This window comes from Lampetra planeri, unplaced genomic scaffold (assembly GCF_965212315.1).
Source record: "Lampetra planeri unplaced genomic scaffold, kcLamPlan1.2.h2 scaffold_809, whole genome shotgun sequence".
In the NCBI taxonomy this organism is placed as follows: Eukaryota; Metazoa; Chordata; class Hyperoartia; order Petromyzontiformes; family Petromyzontidae; genus Lampetra; species Lampetra planeri.
Genome location: NW_027615631.1, coordinates 7,224 through 28,003, shown reverse-complemented (window position 1 = coordinate 28,003; position 20,780 = coordinate 7,224). Strand labels below are relative to the sequence as shown.

Sequence of the window (20,780 nt, the reverse complement as noted above, 5' to 3'; positions counted from 1 at the left end):
AATTGAGCGAAATCTTAGCGAAGAGTGCGCTGTACAGTGTTGACTTTACAAACGTTCTGCCTTCCCTTTTTTTCTGTGCAGTCTCCATGCCTTGGCTCTCTGTCTGGAGGGTGGTTTGTTGCAACTGTGCAGTAGCAAGGCCTTAACAGTAGACCCCGCCGCTCCTCCAAATGCTTCAGTCCAGAGGTTGGCTTGGATCCTGAACTGGTCTGAGTTTAGAGGCATGGGTAGGATGTAAGGTCTTAACTCACTGCTGCAGATTTCTGGTGAACAGACTGTGTTGCCTCCGCTCAGGGTGGCGTGTTCCACACAGCATCACCGAACCCCTCCCCTGTGGAGGAGAGTGGCAGGGCCCCCCCACTGGGTGTGAAAGGGTCTGTGTCGGTGTCTGTCTCTCCCTCTGCCAGATAGCTCGGTCTTGGTCTCGTCCAACTGCGGTCCCCAGTCGCCAACCCGGGAGCTAAGTCCTCCCCGTCTTCCCCTTCCCGCTCCCCTGAGATACTGAACCCACTGGGCGAGCGCTCAAGCTCCTCATGGTTCAACCGACAGAAGGGAGAGTGGTGAGTCAGCCCGCCACCCCCCTGTGGTCCTGCCCGGCCCTGCTGACAAGTCCTGCAGGGAACTAATGGGCAACACGGTGGGTCGCTCGCTGTAGGTGGGGATGGCAGCCTGAGGGAGGCGCTGGTGGGGGTGAGGTGGCGGTGGCTGATGCCCTGGAGGGTTGAGGCCTCCTCCAACCGACCCTGCACCCTCCCCACCTGCCCTGACCCTGCTATAGTACGGGTCGACCTTACTGACAGGCATCTGGTACGACATGTGTGGAAATGCCTCGGCGTAGTTGAAAAAAACCCGTCGGATCTCACTGCCACCTGTGGGGTCGCATGTCTCCAGAGTCATATGGGCGGCGCCAGCAGAGTCCACCTGCAGGTGCTCTGTGTGCTGGATGTGCATGTCCACCAGGAAGTCCAACTTCTTTTCCATATCCTCCACCTGTGACACAGACCGCAAAATCAAACCTCTGAATCTTTTTAGCTCCTTTCAGAGCAGCTTCGGTTCCTTCTCAGGACTCTCAATGGTTTCAGCAGCAACAGAAATTAGGACTCGGACTTTAGATCAGCAGATATTTACCGTTCACAGATTTAGATCAGTATGGACATGATGGCTGATATGGTGACTACTTCTTAACTACTTGAGTTTTAAGGCCAGTCTAGACCAAAGATTCCAAGTACAACAACTTGCAACGTGCAGCCACATAGACACCCTTGCAACGGAACGTTCCAGCAACAGTCCAGTTCACACTTTGTTAGCGACCTCCCACAGTCACAGACACATGTCACGTGGGTTACCCATCACCAGCTCGCAGCTGATTGGTCACAACGTTGGCGACTGTCTGCGACCATTATCAGCAACTGAACCGGTAGAATCCTCCGCAACTTCTAGCGCCGAAAAGGCAACGAAGTGCAACGGGACCGTTCAGACCGCTGGCGGTGTCGGTCGCAGCTCGAACCTTTGTCTGGACTGGCTTTTAGTAATCATGTACGTATTGTTACTGACTGAAACAACAATCGAACACAGCTCACAAATCACCTGATGTATATATATGATGACTAAAACTGGACCATTTTGTCCTCAATCAGTTTCATTCCACGTTGTTACAGGTTCGAAGTATCTCACAAACCATTTTATATGTTCGCTTTCCGTACACATACGGAGGGTTTTGCTCCTCACCTGTCTCTCCACCCTGACAAATCTACCCATCATGCTTTGGTCTTCGGCATCTGGCATTGAGGCGGCTTTGGCTAGGTAGGACTCGTGCCTGGAACATAGGGACAATGAGTGTGCAAGGACCGCAAACACGTTCTGTTTCTCCAGAGTTTGATAACACCGCCATTTAATTTCACTCCAAGTCAGTTTCTGTCTGTCAAAATTCTTTAAACCCTCCATTTTACTCATCATCCTTCAGGGAGTCTGGAAAGGACAACTTGCAGGGTTACATCATTGTTCAGCTGGACTTGCTACTTTGCTTGAAGCTGCTTCGCCGCTCATCCAAGAGGCTTCTTTCAAGTGGCAAAACATTTTAAAGCAAATTAGCAACTACATTTGTACCCGGTGAGGTACCACGAGCTGGATGTCTGACAACTGCGACTGACTCCCTTCACCCCTAGAATATACCTGAGAAGACCATCTGCAGAGGATCACGAGGAAACGTGAGCACGTAGGGTACCTGGGCGACTGATTGGGCGGATAGGTGAATGGCGTCTTCTGAGTTTTCTTGCTCTTCGGGGTGAGGGGGGGTCCAGGGGCGAGAATCATGTCGATCCTATGAGAAGGAAAAACGCTTTGGATGAGAACTGAGGAGACTGTGCAGTAACGTCATCCGGAGGCGTCTCCTCGCCTTGTCTGGAGGTATTTGATGCGACAGAGCATGTCCAGGTGTCCAGCAGAGTACTGCTCGATCACGTCCTTGACGTCATAAGGCCTCAGTGTTTCCTTGAAGCGCTTCTTGTTCAGCAGGAACTGCATGATCCTGTGAGAGCAGGAAGTATTTCAAAGTATTAACATATGTAGAGGCTGTAGATGTTCATACTCTGTTTTTAGGTGGACTCACTATTTCTCCTTGTGCCATCACACAAACCTGTAATTCACTTTAAATACACTCACATGATTCAAAATATTTTAGATAACATGTTCTACAGTACAAGTATTACATTGCTATTGGGTCTTCTTGATAAACAGATAAACATTGTTGAAGTGTAATCATCACCCCCCCCATCCCACAAATTCCAAAAAGAAAAGATACCATTAGAAAATATCCAAATTTAAGAATGTTAAATTCCCGTTTGTGAAGTTTGTTTGTTTTTTAAATCAGTGATTAAAGTAGTTGTCGAATATGAATCTGTTCATTATCAGAGTGTGTAAGTTAACAAAGATGGACTCAGGTTGTCCTTCATCATCAGACTGAACCTTGCTTCATTAATAACAAACTAGAGGTCACGACGTGTGCTGGAGATCAAACCACGATCACTCCAGAGGCGACCTGCCGCTCACCCTGCCACCTGCTGAGCTCTGTCTTTTGTCTTTAACCCAATGTCTCCCAGAGCGTCTTGGAAACTCTAAACCGCCCGAATCTGAACGTGGCATTCAGAGACCCATTGAGCCCTGAGATAATGGTGCAGGCAGAGCGGCACTTTCACAGGTCTAATCGCTCATCTCACAGGCTCTGGTGTTGGATTGGGTTCCTGTATGATGTCAGCCGTGCCGCCTATAGATTTACCAGCACACTGCAGTTCTGGTTCCAGCCGACATGATTCTGTCGGAGCCAATGCTCAGAATGCCAGCAGTCAAGGACAGTTTATGTTTAGTTTCTGGCATCTCAGTGAATGAGAGGATCATCCTAGAGTTGAAAAGAACAACCTGTGAGATGCAACAATTATTGTCATCGATTATCGATGGATTCAGTGAACAATGTCGATCGGTGTTTCCCAAACCCTTCCATGACATCAACTGACTTTTTTTCACGCTCAAATCCATTATATACCTTCAAAGCTGGCACAAAATAATATTAATGTGGCTATCTATGTATTATAATGCAATTTTTACTTTAACAGAAAAAGCATAGTTCCGGACCTGACAGCCCTGATGACCAGCTTCAGTGTGGGGATCATTTCGTCCAGGAGGATGTCGGGGGGGAAGCCCCGCTCCTCTAAGGCTGGTTCTGCTAGGGCTCCTGCATCTGAAGGGGGACAAGAACATGAATCATCGATCCACCCATCCATCATTTATCATTTCATTTGACTTTATTCACTTGTGGTGGGTGGAACACGGATTGAGATCTGTCTGCGGCTCGTCGCTGCTACTGTGGAAACTCCTTCTACTACTACCCCGAGAAAACATCAGAAACATCAGTAAATAACTGTTTTTTCTCGGCTCATCATGTGTTATGGTCACAAGATGTTTTGATGAAGGTGAATTAAGCTTTAATGCAAAGCATTAAAAGAAAATACACATGTCCTGAGGGCAACTTCACGGACAGAGGATCACAGCTCCTTTGCATTTGATAGCAGATGTTCATACCTTCAGAGCTCTGACGGAGTGTGTAGGCCTTCATCCGGAAGGCGGTGCGGAAACGTTCTCGGTTGCTGAAGCCGGCAGGTTTGGGCTCTTTGGAGGGACTTTCCTCGATGGAGTCTGCGTTGCCTGTCAGCCTCCTTCCCGTTCCCACTGACGGTCGGGCATTGGGAAGTCGAACGCGCTCCAGTAAACTCATTTTTTGGCTGACATAAGAAAAGAAGATGGAAATCAGGAGGGAATGAAACCACCTAAAGCACTTTGAGGTACAGGTAGTGTCAAGTCAACAGGGGGCAGCACATCACCAGAAAGTTGGGAAAATGCTAACTTCCTTAGCATGAGCTAAAGGGGAGGACGATTCTTTTGTCACAAACTTTGAATAATTACTGAACAATACTGTAAAGACTGACTGTTCAAAAGAAGCAGAACAGAATGATACAAATCATTCTGAGAAGTACTGCTGTGATACCTGATCATTTCCATGTTACATGTGATATCTTCCTCTTAGCATGCTGCCCCCTATTGGTTTGGAAGGTGAATCACTGATTATGAGTTTGAGTCTTTAAGTGATATCGGGGAGGTAAAGGTCAATAGTCTGAGTCCTCATTTCTGAACCATGAAGTCAGATTCCTTAATAATCTTTACTGTAGTTGTCTCTTCTTGCACCCCACATGATGCCAGCAGTGATAAAACGTTTCAGATTCAGTTTCAGTTTCAGTTTTTAGGAGGACCGCAGTCATCACGGTCCCATCACTTCTGCTCCCCTACAGGAAGATTGGTCTCCTTTATTGTCTAGCAGCTGACAATATTTGGCAGCAGAAAGACAAGAGCTCCCTGGGTAAAATAAGACTCCTGTGTGCCTTGGAAGAGGCAGTGGAAGGGGGTGGGGGGTGGGGGTGGTAACCAGAGCTGACAGCAGCCGAGAGAAGGCCTCTGAAACGTGGGGGGGTTCTCAGCGACTTTGCTCCCACAGCAGACACACAATATGAGGCTCTATGTGGACTCAGGGGAGAATAGGGACGGCAGATTATGGTGCTGAGAGCGTGCTGAAAGGAACGTTTTAAAGGAAGAGGGAATCTCTTTCGGACTGCTTCTCAACTGCAAATAAAGCAGAAAATTAGATGCGATTATCCCGTAGCTTTCTGGAAATGAGGCAACACAACAGACAACACAACCCTCCACATCTCCCGCAGCGCTGCCTTCTCAAGAAACGCACACAGGCTTTCTGTGACCGCCAAGCTGCCCCACTGTGATACCGACGTAGTCCACGGTGGTGTCTCTGTCCGCCACAGTACCACTGCACCTGCTGTACACATACGTGAGCGCTGACGTCACAGCAACGACTGGGCGAAAGTATTTTTTGTGGATTTTTGTCACAGACCGAGTAGAGAAGAGAGCTGGGGCTGGAACATGACAGCAGATGAAACGTCCAGCAGCTGTTTGTGAACGCTGTCACCAAACACAAATATCTGGTTTTTGCACTCATCAGCCACATTCAATGAGCATGAGACAAAGAATAAAGAGAGAAAATGTATATTCATTCCTCCCAGCGCTGCCCATGTTGATGCATTTTTGATTTTCCAAGATCAGACACACATCAGGGGGGTGGGTCACTATTACGAAGAGAAACCTGCAGGAAAAAACCTTTAAATTGTCTGAAGGTGGCAGCTCAGTGGTGACCGATGAGGCTTTGAATTGATTCAGGTCTGAGCAGGTTACAAAGACCAGATGAATGTCATTCATAGATCAAACATCCAGCGCTGGATGTCGCTTTCTGATGGAAAGGGTCGATAAAGTCCATCGGCATGATGGAGGAAAAAGAAAATCATCCACTCCAAAGACCCCATCTCATGTGAACGGTCATTCATAATTGAAACATGACTAATGGAGCAACTAATAGGTTTCTAAGAAAGTCTCCTCGCTTTCTACCCCTATTCACATATTCACCATATTCATCAGCCACAGATTGATTCCTCGGCTGAATTAATACAGCAAGCTCATGAGGGATATTCCAGGAAACCTTCATTAGTGTCTCCGGCTCATCGGGATAATATAAGTGCCATTAGAGAACCCTTCACCTGGGCACTGTCTTCTGTGATTTCCATTACTGGTGCTGTGAGTTAAAGGACAGTGACCTACCTCGCAATGGCCTCCAACTGATCCTTCCTTTGGACGCGGAGAGAGAAGAACAAAAGGTCACAAACATTACAGGACAGAACTGTTTTACTGTTGGAGCTGGAAAAACAATAGGTTTGTGTCACATGACACTGACGTGAACCATGTCAGAAGTTATAGTTTTAGGTTGTTGACTGTTGATGGAGGGACAGTTTACTAACTTTTTAACTACCTTAATGGTGTATTATAGGATTTAAAGAGGCAAACTCCGAAGTAATTTGTTTGAAAAACCCATCTTCATTGGAAAATGCTAATCACTAAGGCGTTTGACATGTTTTCCATTCCAAAAAAAAAACATAAAGACGGGTTGTTGTTGTTGTTGTTGTTGACCCACCTGAAACAGGGAAGAGATATGACGGTCTCATAAAATCTCCACGTGGCAATGAGGTCTTCCCTGATTGGGTTGGTGGAATAATATCGCCAGGCAGACTGGAGACGATACAAACCCGCTCAGAGATGAAACGGTCTGACTGAGCAGCAGGAGAAGAGCTGAAGGTTCAGCTGATCTCACCTGGATGAGTCCGGCAGCCGGGTGTCTGCGCTTCTCAAAGTGCTTCTGTCTGTGCTGCTCCTGGACCTTCAGAGCCAGGCCGGAACCCAGAATGCCCTGTAGACGCAGAAGACAGCAGTGACAGCCGGTCGACAGCCAAGTCGATGTTCAGTTCCCTGGACTTTAAACAGAACCTGGAACACGTCACTGTCTTTCTTCATTGTTTTTGTCAAATTCTTAACGTGTACGGCCGGCAAAGGTCTGCGAAATGAGGCTTCGTTGATGAAAATAAATCAGAAATACAGAACCTGGGGGAATAGAATGGATGAATGAATGAAAAGTTGTAACCTTTCATATTTTTATGAGACAAACCGATGTCTTTAAGTGCAGGTGAACATTGAGGGAGCAGCAAACCAAACGCTATGGTTTGACTCAAGATGCCAGCTGTTCTTCTGATCTTTACACTCTAAAACATCACCTAAGAGACAAAAAAGCCTTTTCTCTTCTCTGACTCACATCACAGAGTATCGGGAGATGAATTGCTGAGTCAGCCAAACAAAAAAAATAAAATTGAAAAATGTCAAAATGTTGGAAAATATCTCTTTCTCTCTTTCAAATCAGATGACCTGAGCTGAAGCTGGACTGGATCTTAGAGTTTGTGTGGGTGTAAGAGGGGAGTTGATGAGTCATGTACAGCATGTACAGGAGTCTACCCACTGCAGGCAAAGCGAAGAAGGACACTCCGATCAGAGCAAAAGTGCCAGCTAACAGTCGCCCAGCCCACGTCTTTGGGGTCTTGTCCCCGTAGCCGATGGTCGTCAGTGTGATCTGCAGAAGAGACAAAGGATTGTGTAGCAGCTTCTCCTACAGTCCAGCACAGACACACACACACACACACACACGTCTGCAGTGGTTTTCACGACGCGCATCCAACCTGGCGCCTGAGTCGACTAAACGTGGCTCATTTTTCTCTGGGTCTGCAGAGCAAAAGCATTCACCTGAGCCCGCTAACACTTACATCACCTTCCGAACCAGCGCCACCTCCAGCAGTGCTGCTCCGCTCTGTGACCTCCGCATTGATCTGTTGGAGGCCACAGGCTTGTTTCCCAGGGTCAAAACCTCACCCACAATATGCGGCCGCCGCCGATTGAGGAGCCTGCTCAAGGACGCAGCAGCGGGGGCAGATGCTTGCTGTCATAAAACTTGAACTCGCGGCTGAAGGACGGACGCTCTAATGAGGCCAAGCTGCTGAACAACGTGCATTGATGCTTCGTAGACCCGTAGGCGCTCATTAGAGCGTGACGCTGCACCAGCACCGGAACTCTTCTCTAACAAGCTTCACTCCACCACACTCGTCCTCCAAATGTAATGAACAAACAGGCTGTTCTGCATCAGACGCACATGAACCCAGGTGAACGTTTGACGCTTCAAACGGATGAGTGCCGTTTCAACAATCACTCATCAGCTGGGACTCCAGATTCACGTATGGTATTTACAAAGAAGGAGCAGATTGAAATGAACAAAATGTTTCGATCTGTTCTTCTTTAACTTACCAGTCCCCACCACAGAGCGTCGGCGTAGGTGTCGAAGTCCTGCGGTTTGGGCTGAGCTGTGGGGTTGTCATGGTTGGACACGTCCATGGAGACGTCGTCCTTCTCCACCAGGTAGACCAGGAAAGACGCCAGGATCAGAGACAAGAAGCCAATGTACCAGGCCGTGATCAGCTCCTGCGCGGGCACACGTGCACGTTTAGTCACAGACCAGTCTGGCTTCAACAGAAATGTTCCTCCTCTGGGTCATGTGACGCCCAGCCGTCTCCATCCACCCAGTCTTGGTGGTCCTACCTTACTGTGTGCGTAGATGGCCGAGCCCAGCAGTTTCCAGGTCCCTCCTCGCCGGTCCATGCGCAGCATCCGCAGGATCTGCAGGAAGCGCAGGCTGCGCAGGGACGTAGCCAACACGTTGCCTTGGTTCCGCACTGCCACCACGGGCACCGAGGCAATCAGGACAAAGATGTCTGACCAGAGGAGACCGATCCCCACAAACATCAGACTAGAAATACTGATATTCTACGTTCGATTGACAACAAACTCTGAACACATGCATGGACAGACACACACACACGGTCTCTTCAATTGTTTTGTCATCCAGTTACTGTCGCATTTCTTAAATTAATACATTTTCATCTTTATGATCAACTTAGAATTTACACAGTATGTGTCCATTTCAGGTTAAAACAGTTTTAAGTTTGTGTTCGTTCAGTGAAGGCCCACGTAGGTTCTCACAAATAACTTTTTATTTCTTTTTAATCCGAGGACTCGTTTCCCGCCGTCTTACCTAAAATGCACAGAGGCTTTCGGGCAAACTTCAGCCTCCCCCTCCATCCTTTGTAGCGACAGCAGCATCCTGCAGCCCAAACCCTCAGTGCAAACTCTGCTCCGAAGATGAAGATGGCGAAGGTCTCCTGGAGGAAGGAGACAGGAGGTGTTCAATCCCATCGCATCCACAGACACCCTGAGTTCATCCGTTAATGCAGAAAATAATCGACAGTTTGATCCATGATCAAAAAACCATGTTCAGTTAAATGCTGATCAACAGCACATGAGATCAAACTATGTAGACCCGGTTTTATTGAGCATCTTCAGCCTGGTTCATTGCAATCAGAGCTCTGTTCAGACGACGAGACGAAAACCTTCAGTGAGTTTGACTCGCTGAGGAACCAGTGACGTCGTCAGACACGTCGGATGAAAAGAATTCAAAGGAGAAGGAGGAAAAGGGAAATCTCACCAGAATCACCAGCCAGTGGGCAGACACCTTCTCGTGCTCTTTGAATGTCGTCAGTATGGCCAGAATCAGACATCCCAGAACGATTAAAAACCTGCCGACACACACACACACACACACACACACAGGTAACATGCCAGTCAGTAACCGATGATAAACACATTTCAGGAAGCAAAGGACACTTTACTATGTCACGAGCAGAAAGTAAAACTATTCGTTGAAGCAGATGAGAGAGACAGTGTGTGTGTGTGTGTGGTGACCAGCATCTGACCTATAATGGTGTATAAACAAGCAATGTGTTAACACGGGATAACAGGCAGAAGTAGTGTCCAACTGTCACCACTAGAGGGAGCTACACCCCCATTGTTCAATAACAAACAGCAAAGCATTTTTTACACCTTGTTTTCCTGACGCAGCAGAACAAACCTCACAGAAACAACTTCACACTTGGTGTCAGCTGCTTTGGAGAGCACCAGCAACACTGTTGGTCGTATGTTAATGTGACTTCAGCTGAGAGAATCCCTCAGGACTCTCTCTACTTCCTGCTTTTTGTGCATTTCGGTTCATGTCAAAGCATCAAACTTTAACAATAACATCACGTCTGATTATTTCCTACTCAAACCTGATCAGGGAACAGTGTCACCGGCGTGTCAACTGAACCTCAGTACAGTTTCGGGTGAACAGTCCTTCAGTACTTCAGCTGTGCGCTACGACTGAGGAACGTTCCCGTTCTCCACCATCCCCTCTGTAAAAGGTTGTGTCTGTTCCTTTTCACACTCATTCGCCATCGGCACCTCGCTCAGACCTCAACTTTCCAGCACCAGAGGAGCGGATGATGGCGACGGTTGTTACGTGACGAATGTGTATTTTATGTTCAGGAGTAAGACATTAGTCATTTCGGCATGATGAGACGCGTTCACGTGCCAAATAGCAAATGTTGAAGAGGAGATTGAACACACCTGAAGAACAGCCTCAGCCTGTGTCTTATCAACGTTTCCACACTAGACTTTCTGACAGGCAGAGGTCCGCGCAGAGTTTGATAAAAGTGTTGACTGACCTGAGCGGACTGACACAGAGAGATATTAAAGGGAGAATCTTCAACGTGCGCTTCGACGACTCCACGTTTACCGTCGGACACTTTGTCTCTATGGTGACACCGTCTCAGGTGTGCGTTAAGTTGTAGGAGGGATATTTATGAGCTGCTGATCAACTAGAAACTTTGGCTGCTTCATTTGTTTAAGTCTCCGTCGATTCTTCCGTCTGTCGTTTCCCTCCTGACTCGTCTTGAATCTTTCATGTCGCCATCAGTCTGTGTTGATGTTTCTGAAGGGCGACAACAGCATGAATATTTTACCACCAAACAGACAGCAGATTTTTATCTGGGGGCGATGATTTTGTGTGTGTGTGTGTGTGTGTGTGTGTGTGTGTGTGTGTGTTCCTAAAAGTTGTCCCTTCACCGTCCTATGAACATGTTTCCTGTCTGGGTATTCCACCCTCAAAGTTATCCAGAGGACAAGGACGATCGGAGAGCGAGCGGAGGAGGTCGATGTTAACTCGATGGTTCCTATTTGTCTTCACATGGTTGATTCAACGAGGCCCACGGAGCAGCGTCGATGCCCGTTGAACCTGACGAGCCAGGCGGGCTGAGCTGGGAGGATTCACACAGTTTTGATTGCAGATTGCACACAGCAGACAACAACAGAGGTGGAGGGGGGGGGGGGGGGGTTGAATGGAGGTCGGGAGGTCAGGAAGCCCCGGAGATGAATTCTGTTTAGAAAACAAGCAATTTTAAAATGTGTGTGTCGTCTCACACACAAACCGGATAAAGCACCAAGAACCAATCTCCATTTTTTATCCATTTTGACAATAAACCCGCATCTATATCTCCATTCATTTTAATGGGAGCGAGAACTATTTGTTTGAGCAAATGAAGCCTAAAGGGATTTCCCTCTGAGGATCAATGCAGATTTTATTGATCCTGAAGAAATGCTTGCTGGTGCTGGCTACCAACTTTGTCTGAGAACAATAAATCATCCACTCTGCTCCTTTAACCTCAGCGTGGCACTTTATGAAACATCATTGTATTTAACAGTGATTTGTAACAGGTCAGAAGAGCTGACGTTACAGGGGGCAGATGAGCCAAATGAGAACATTTGCACAGGGTGTGTGTGTGTGTGTGTGTGTGTGAGAGAGAGAGAGAGAGATGGTTTATGACCATCAGGTAAAGAAAAGACACTTCCAGACATGTTTTTTTTTTTTTTTTTAAATGGACCAGTAAAAATAAATGAAACAAAGGTGAATTAGGTGCAGAGGAAGTGTTGCACACGATCATGTTGCTGCCATCAGAACCACATTAGTATGACGGCGGAGCGATGTCGCGCGCTGTGATGCTACAGGATGTTACCGCTGTAACACTCCATTAACTGCCTGTTGACCAAACAAATGAAGCATGGAATCCAATCTGTGCTGTGATTGGCTACCAGCCAAGCCTGGGGAGACACAACAGGGACATTTTATTTGGGTTAGCTCTGTCAGACTGAACCCAAAGATTCGGGCCGAAGAAGTAATCACGCAGGGAGAATTGTCTCTGATTTTCACAGACGGGGATGACGCAATGATTCAGTCACGTACACGCTCTCACACACACAAAACACCGTGCTGGCCGGGTCTTCACGCGCTCACAAGTGAAGTAGTATTCCAGCAAATACCAGGTGAATCTTCCTACAACAAAATGTAACATTGTACACACAATGAAAAGTACCAGTAGCGGCTCTGGACGGACCTGTGAACACTTTTAAAGGTCATATGACAGTGAAGACGAGCCCCCTGTAGGGCCTCTCCCTCTCCATTAATCCAGTCTTCATCCATCGGCCCCCGCTGGGCTCCCCGAGCTGATACCACCCCCGAGGATTCCAAACGACCAATTTGCCAGCGAGATTCGATAGAGAGAGTGCAGACGATGCAATTCTGACGGTTACTTTGCTCAGTGATATGCAAACAGTGGTGGGAAAGGACAGCAGCGGAACACCGTTAACGACTGCAGACACAAGGACGAGATGAGAGGCGCCCAGCTCAGGGTCCGGGAGAAGTTTGGGTGGAAGAACAGACTTCTACGTCCCAGAAAGGGTTCCCTCACCACAAAATACCAAAATTCCGTAACTTTAAAGGAACAAACCACGAGTTTCGTCGCTTGCAAATCAACAAAATGTGGAAATTGTTTAAAAAAGTAAACTCATCAACTGTTTTGTTGCTGGTTTCATCCACTCAGAGAGGTTGTCGAGTTACACAAAGGGAGATGGCAGGATTATTCACTCTTTTCATTCAGGTGGACAGACTCTCTCCAATGAAGTCGCCCCACAGGGTCCCCTCTCCCTGACAGAAGGTCAGGTTTATAGGAACCTGCAATGATCCTGACAGGAAACCATGATGGGAGTAATGACTTTCTAACCCTCGCCCCGCCACACGCACACACACACACACACACACACACACACACACACACACACACACACACACACACACACACACACACACACACACACACACACACACACACACATCTATTTCCCCCCAGAGGGACGGCACAGTGGTGGGATATGAAATGAAGGTTGTGATTGCTGATTATGCAGAACATGACGTTTGCTCTGGAATGTCCTTGTGTGTGTGTGTGTGTGTGTGTGTGTGTGTGTGTGTGTGTGTGTGTGTGTGTGTGTGTGTGTGTGTGTGTGTGTGTGTGTGTGTGTGTGTGAGAGGTGCCCATCAGCAACCGATTTGTGTGCTTTGTGATTTGTGACTCATGTCTGAATGACGTTGGCAGATCCCACTGACGCCCGTCGTCGACGGGGACAAAGCCCCCAACCGTGGGCTGGGTTTTGAATCAACTGATTGGATTCATGAGCGTCGATGAGGGAGCGTTTGTTCACACACAAGTTTCCTCACGTGAACACTTCTTGCTAAAACGCTGCTGACCGACGGATCGCCGGGACCTGAGAGGGGAATTATGAGATTTAGCAGCCAATAAGTGAGTTTGCTGTCCTTGGGACGAGCCGATCGCTTGGGTTGTTACAGCCCCGCCATCTGCGGACCTGCGGCCTCGTGGGACTGAACTGGAAGAGATCAATGAGCCTCTCTCTTAATCTCTCCTTTTGTGTCAGCTCGATAAAGATTTATGGGACGTCTCTGTGATGTGAACGAGGACGTCGTTCAGCTAAAACTAGAAGCAGATCCGAGTTTTCGTGCAGCTTTCGGTTTTTATGCAACCGGCCTTTGGTTTTTGATGAGATTAGCAATAGAGGTCGTTCAGGGTGACCGTTAGCGGGGGTTTAGTTTTTACACACGTGAATAAACTAAAGCGTTAGCATGCTAACGTCAACCTGTGACTGCCTATGACATGGTTCCTCTGTCACTAAAAAGATCTTCATCTGCTTCTTGTCATGTTCTCCTGCTGGTCGGTCACACCTCGTTGGCTTGAACAAACAATATGTACAGCAGCAGGCAGTGGTTGTACGTGTGCGTCGGGGGTTGTCCTGTTATGGCTTTATTACTGCTGCCGTCTCAGAGGTGGAACCATCCGGAACCCCCATTACCATCCTGCACTTGAGTCTGCTGATGACAGACAGACATGCACACACACACGTTGTCACGTTCATCGTGAGGCTCTCACAGGAACGTGGACGCGCCAGAGACCCCGGCAGGAAGCGCTGTTATTTCCAACGCAAAATAATTAACATTAAGCAGCAGTTGTGGAAGCTTACGTCATCGAAGGGCAGACCACCGCTCAGATTCCCTCCACTGATAATGACACACCAACTCGTCTGTCCTCGTTTTAACTAACACTGAACCTTCCAAACTGACGCAGCGAGCTGACCTCACCTGAGGGGAGACCAAATCTCACATCCTGAGAGCTAATTATCTTAGATTTCCTGGTCGTATAATTAGGGTCATTCAGCGGAAATGAGGTTCAGAAATGCCTCCTTGCCTTCGTGCTTATGGATGGACAGATGAGTGGAAGACGGATATGACACGGTCACATAAGAACAAGGACAAAGAGAATCTGAGTGGTTCGATCCGGAAACAAAGATGGAAAGATTTGAACTTTTAGCTCTCAAATGTCAGGAAAGGACCAAAGGACAAGAGAGAAAAATAACAGTATCAGAAAAGAAGTAAATGACATACCTCACCAAGAAAGAAGGAAGGTAGGGAGGATAGAGGACAGAAGAGAGGAAACAAGGGAACGTGTTCAGAAAGACAGGAAGCGAATGGGAAACGAAGAGAGGCCTAGAGCGACTGAGGTTTAAAACAGAGAGGGGCTGGAAAATGACGTGGGCGTGTCAAAAGAAAGAAGGAAAAAGACCTGAGAAAAAGAGAGAATGGAGGAGAGGGAAAAGGACAGAGGGAACGAAACGGACACGCTCAAAGGACATCGATCACTCATCAGTCATAACGTTCCTCTGTACTCATTCATCAATCAGCTGCTCATCTGTTAAATGGATTGATGGTGTGACGCTTCTGAGAAAAGACGGACGGAGTTTTTAACAAGCCGACGTCCTCACCCGATCCCAAGGCTGTGAATGATTAGGCCATCAGGAGGGGAGCGTCACTACGAGCGGCTGGAGGAAATGAAAACAAATGGGATGTCGATCGGGATTCATCCGATACACAAACATTGGTGGGGAGGAGGAGCTAGAGCCCCGTCATTGGTTGTTACATGCCAAGACAAAACAAGCCTGATTTGAAGCGTCCTCTTTGTCTCCGAACGCGGACAGACAGCGCGTTAAGACACAAAACGCTGCACATATGTTCAGCAGCCACTCAGCCGGATCTCCAATGAGCCAGAACCTTTTCTCTCACTGTCACTGTCGCAGAGAGAGGCCGTCAGGTCTCTGAGGGTTTTCGCTGCCAGGGGCTGTAATTTGTCACCTGAGCGCCCTTGAGGCCAGAGAAGCCATTACTGCTTGGCAGGAGGAGGTGTAAGCAATCAGTGTCAGCCAGGCCAAACAGCGCTGTTCATTAGAACCAATCACCTCGGCTCGCTCGCGTCTGAACGCAGTGATGGCAAACTTCAGGTTACTTTCATCCCCAGCAGGGGATGGAGAGACTGACGAAAGCATGGGCACAGTCAGAGATGTAAGTCCAAGAAAAGAAGAAAGAACAAACACTGACAACACTAAACGGCCGAGGGAAAGAAAATAGGGCTAGATAATGAGAAATGGTCTCCAACTGGGTTTGGAACGAGCGATAGATTTCCCAACTCAAGGGGCGGGGCCTAAAGGTGCATATCAAAACACCACTGCATACGTCATCAGTCTAGGAAACGAACACACAACCGTAGCCATCTTTGCTGTGCACATAAACCACTCCCACGGCTCCTGTTAAGCCCCGCCCACCCTGCACATGGCTCTGAGCCTGCCTATCAGATGTGTGACTGGTCTTCACGTGTGTTTGGGCATCGTTAAAGAGCTCCACATGGACCTGTGGAGAAAATGTTGATTCACTGGTGGATCAGATTCAAGAGTTCTTCCAGTAAGTTCACTCAATAGATCCAACTCTGAGGGATGGTGCTGCAGCCAGTGCTTCTGGGGGGTGGGGGGGGTCCACCCCTTGTGGCCCTCGTTGGTTAAAAAGGAAGCTAACCTTTATAATTCAAGCAGTTCCCCTCCCTCAGAGCCCACTTTCTCTCAATTGGCCATTTTTCCAGGATCCGTCAATGTGAACCCAACTTTATATCAGAAATGCTCCAGTGATGAAACTTTAGCCAGTTATTCACGGCGCATGAAAACAGAGTTAATGACTCATCAGACTTTGTCTTCCGTCCTTTTATTTAAATACCTCTGAGAGGTATTTAAAGAAACGCTTCTCGTCCACCTCCACTAGAAAAGCACCGCTGGTCCACTCTGTTCCTGGATTAACGAGTGTGCCTGCCTTCCAGCGTCACCACCCTGACCGGACAAGGTCAGAGCTCATTGGCAGGCGGAGTTAAGGCGTCTCTGCTCTGTAATGAACTTCACCAGAGAAGGATCTGAGGGACGGCGCTGGCAGAGGATGTGAGGATCGACGGACCGATCTGTGACCGCGGAACGACGCCAACAGCAAAATGTTTCTTCAAGGACTGAACACTTTCAACCCCCTCTGGAGACCTCTGAGTCCTCTGCAGGGGTGATTCTGTTCAAATGTAATAAAGTAGAAGTCAAATTTGGTCAGACTGAGATGATGGTTGGTGTGGACGTCATGTCGACTTATAATGCTAAATTCCTGAAATGCTGAGGTGTAAATGTCGCAACAGGTGAAGCAGAAATCACAGATCTCGGTTTCGTGCGGCAGCGCTGGTGATGAACACACAGTAATGGAGCAGTAACATCTGATCATGTGCAACCAGCGCGGCGGTCAGTCTGCTGAAGTGTGATTGAAACGTACAAGAAGAAGATGAGCGATCGTTGTTTTCCTTCTACTACTTCCCAGACGTTTTATTTTGAAATTGAATTTGGCCAAATGGAGAACGTGCTGCGTCTCTGTCAAGAGTTGAAACTGGAAACTCGCTACAAATGAAATTGCCACATTGTTTCCATCTGCAAGCATGAGGCTCCTAGATTGTTGACCAGCAGAAATGATCTGTGTTTGTTTACAGGAACATTAAATTAGAGGTTGAGGGGAAGTTCAGGCCAAACAAGTCGATAAATAGAAAGAGAGCGGATCCACTGTGGAAATGACTCATCGTCTGTCAAGGTGGGAATGTTCTCCTTCGACCCCTGCAGTGGATCCTTCATATGATACATTTCACCACACGTTTATATCCAGGCTGTGCAAATCAGACAAACATCAACACACTTTGTTCCCCTTCTACATAAAACTGTAACTTTTCTTCTGTGATGTGTCTGAATGGGTCAGATGAAAGGGTCATATGAAATGAAACACTAAGTTTTAGTAAGTCAAGTTCATTTTCTTACTTACTGTTTTAATGCTGAAATAGATTTTACTCATATACTTACAGTTTAATGTTTGAAGTATCACAGACAAAAGGCACAATAAAAACCAAACGTGGAGATGTGTCAGAAAAACTGTCATCACTGTTTTTAACCTGCATCTCATTTTCTTCCATTAAAAAGCATCAGACTGAGGCTTTTATAACTTGATGTGATACACACACACACACACACACACACAAACACACTTTCTTTATGCACTTAGCATTGGATGACATGCATCCTGTCTCCATGGCAACAGCTGCAAATCCTACTCTCACTGGAGTATCCCTCTGTCTCAGAATCACCATGGCGACACCTGCTTTCCTCCCTCCTCCTGTCAGGCCTGTCAGGGATCACCAGACATTCCTTATCTACGTGTGTTTCCATGGTGATGCTCAGCAGCGGGCGTGCCCACTTGGGGGGCGGGGGGGGTAAGTGGGTTCAAGTATGTGTGTTTGAGGAGCAGAGCGTCTGATGTGGCTGCTGATGTGTCGTTTACTGACGTCCGTAAAAGTTAAAAATACATCTTGCCATCTTCCAATGACGTTGGTCTTGCCAATAAAAATTCATCACCTGAAGCAGCTGGAGCCGCGAAAACCGGGCACAACGTAAATCTGAGCGGTCGAAACAAGAACGTTCGACATCAACTGAACCATTCACAGCACTTCTCTGGTGGAAACGACATGAGATGAACAGCAGTGACACGGGGGCAGGTTATTGAACTGAACTCAGGGAAAATGAGGTCAGCGAGGATGATGAGGTCGGGGTGAGGGAGGTGGAATCGTATGCGTTGGCACAGTACACGTGTTCCCACGCGGAGCGCTACATTTTCCCTGCATGTTTGGTCCAGTTTGCACCCCGAGGGCGGGACGGTGCGACCGGCGTTTTCCTGCATCAACGGACAGCTCTCTGCTGGAGAAGGTCACAGCCCCGAGGTCACGACCTCCGCTGTGACGGAGGAAAATGCTAACAGAGCCGTTTCTGCTGCGACGTGAACTATTCAAACAGTACAAAATGCTTTCATACATTCAGTTGGAGAGAGGATGACTCATATCAACCCCTAAGGAGGCGACATGGGAAGGATGAAAACACGATGCTACAAAGTACGATGCTCCTTCGTCGAGTTGATTAATTTATGGATTCTAGGAAACAAAGTGTCGGACTGTGTGTGTGTGTGTTTATATGTGGGGGCGGTTCTGGACAGATGAATTCTGGGTGGAATCACACATAAATAACTGTTCCTACCATGCTGAGACCTCAGCTGATGACCCAGACGCCTTCGCCGCCGTCTCGGTCAGATTTATGACTTCTCATCCAGACTGTGAAAAAGCTATTTAACAGTTTATTTCCCATGATATCATTTCCTGCACATATATCACACCAGTGAGTGTGTGTGTGTGTGCGTCTGATCCCCACCCTGTAGTGGGAGGAATATTTGGGCAGGAATAGATTTGTGTAAGAGCAGGTGGGGAGAGGAAGAGAAGAAGAGTACTTTTGTGACAGAAACATTTTCAGTATTTTCTCTAGAGTTCAACACCACTGAGGTGAAAATTAAGACAAGAAGTGGCTCTGGTGATGAACAGGTTTCTATGGTAACAGCAGGTGACCAGCGGGTTTCTAGGGTGTATTAGGAGGTTGTTGCCATGGTGATTATGGGTGGATCTTTGGACTCCGTACAGAGTAAACGGATATCACGCTTGATAAAAAGATCAGCTGGTTCCCGACTGTTCACTAACTGTGGTCTGTTGGACACATCAGGCTCTCTTCAAACGACCACAGAGACGAGCCCAGCAGCTCCCCGAGCTGTTGCTTTCCATCAGACACGTCCGAGTGAAACATCACCTCTTAATGCACAAGCTGTGTTGTCCACGGAGACGCCGCTCTGGAGCGCTGTGACAATGAGACAGACTGAGGACGGACCAGTCAGGAGGAAAGCGCATCATAATGACGCAGAGGCTGGGTGTAAAAATACCGTTTTATGTTACAGCACAGCAACTTTATAACTGCGGACCCAAACCTCCTATTTGTCTCCTGAACTTCAAGCAGTGAAACTGTAACGTGTGAATTTATCTGCTAAAACAAGAACAAAAAAGCTGATCTGCAGCGTCATGAACAACATCTGAGTTTTAAATTATTATTATTATTTATGTTCCATATTATAAATAATCGTGACGATTTCCATGTATATAATCACACCTGTCACCGACTCATGTTATCGCCCTTTCAAACACAAACCATTCACCAAATGAAGATTATCCAGGTCACCTGCAGCAGCCTGGCCACGAACAACATTCAAAGCAGGAGTCAGAGACCTACACAACCCAGAACAAACCATCAATTATTCATCTGTCCATGCACTCATCCATCGTCCGATGCTCTTACTCTACAGAGTCGTGGAGCTAGAGCCGACCCCGGCTGACGTCGGCCAGGAGGCACAGTCACCCTGGACTGATGGCCAGTCAGAGACAGACCAGTCACACACATCTGGTCATGACTTGATCATTGACAAATATTCAGTGACCAGCTGTGCGACATTCGTGTTTTGGGTCCACGATGCTCCGGGACGCAAATGAAAGATTCCTGCATTTCTTTCATCAGAAAACAAGTGTCAGTCTCTGTCTGTGGCTGATTTAGGCAGAGAGAAGTGTTGAAATAATGATGCTGTAGTGTTTTTATCATTGTTTTTTTATTGTATCTTGTCATAGTATGGATATAAACACTATATAATCTCTGTTGTGGTCTTGAGATGCGTTTATCTCCACGTTTTCCCCACATGTTTTATCAACCCTTAGCCATTTTGTACTTAAATGCCTCGACTAACAGTTTTTTTTTATGTAACTTGACGACCTTTACAGCCTGAGTCCTTCTGGAGAACATCAAAAAATGTTACTCAGCTGTATGTACAGTATACATATGTACTGTTTTCAATAAATCACACTTCACTGGAGCTCTTTGGTCTGCAGACTTTCCTTTTTTACATTTTTTTGTTCCCAGCACCAACCCTTACACCGGGTAAGACGTGTGTGTGTTGGTGATGGTGATGTTGTTTTTTAGGCAGATAAGTGACCAACTATCTGGTTTTTTTTTTTGCAGTGTATGGTGCCGGGGAAGTGTCAGCCACTAACACATGTTCTCTCCCTCCCGTCACTGCAATCATGTGGCGTTTCCTCAGCTACCAATGCGACGTGTTAATCTGTTCCACTACCAGCAGAGCTGCTCGCTGTCAAGTGGCGGAGCTAGAAAACAGAGATGTTAGACAAAGCTGAGAAAGTGTGAGGCAGCGATGGAGAGAATTCGTCCAC

The 20,780-nt window shown here is 47.4% G+C and overlaps 1 protein-coding gene across 1 annotated transcript; it reads right to left on the bottom strand.

Moving 5' to 3' along the window:
• Nucleotides 1-290: 290 nt before the first annotated feature.
• LOC144742006 (potassium voltage-gated channel subfamily KQT member 3-like) lies at nt 291-19,317 on the bottom strand. Its single transcript, XM_078624503.1, is given in 18 exon segments — nt 291-539; nt 541-705; nt 835-990; nt 1,729-1,816; nt 2,225-2,320; nt 2,396-2,527; nt 3,628-3,733; nt 4,075-4,274; nt 6,208-6,234; nt 6,578-6,672; nt 6,755-6,850; nt 7,451-7,561; nt 8,287-8,460; nt 8,578-8,750; nt 9,071-9,197; nt 9,521-9,611; nt 15,437-15,614; nt 19,215-19,317. Coding segments are annotated over 18 exon segments (2,367 nt in total).
• Between the last annotated feature and the right edge of the window lie 1,463 nt (nt 19,318-20,780).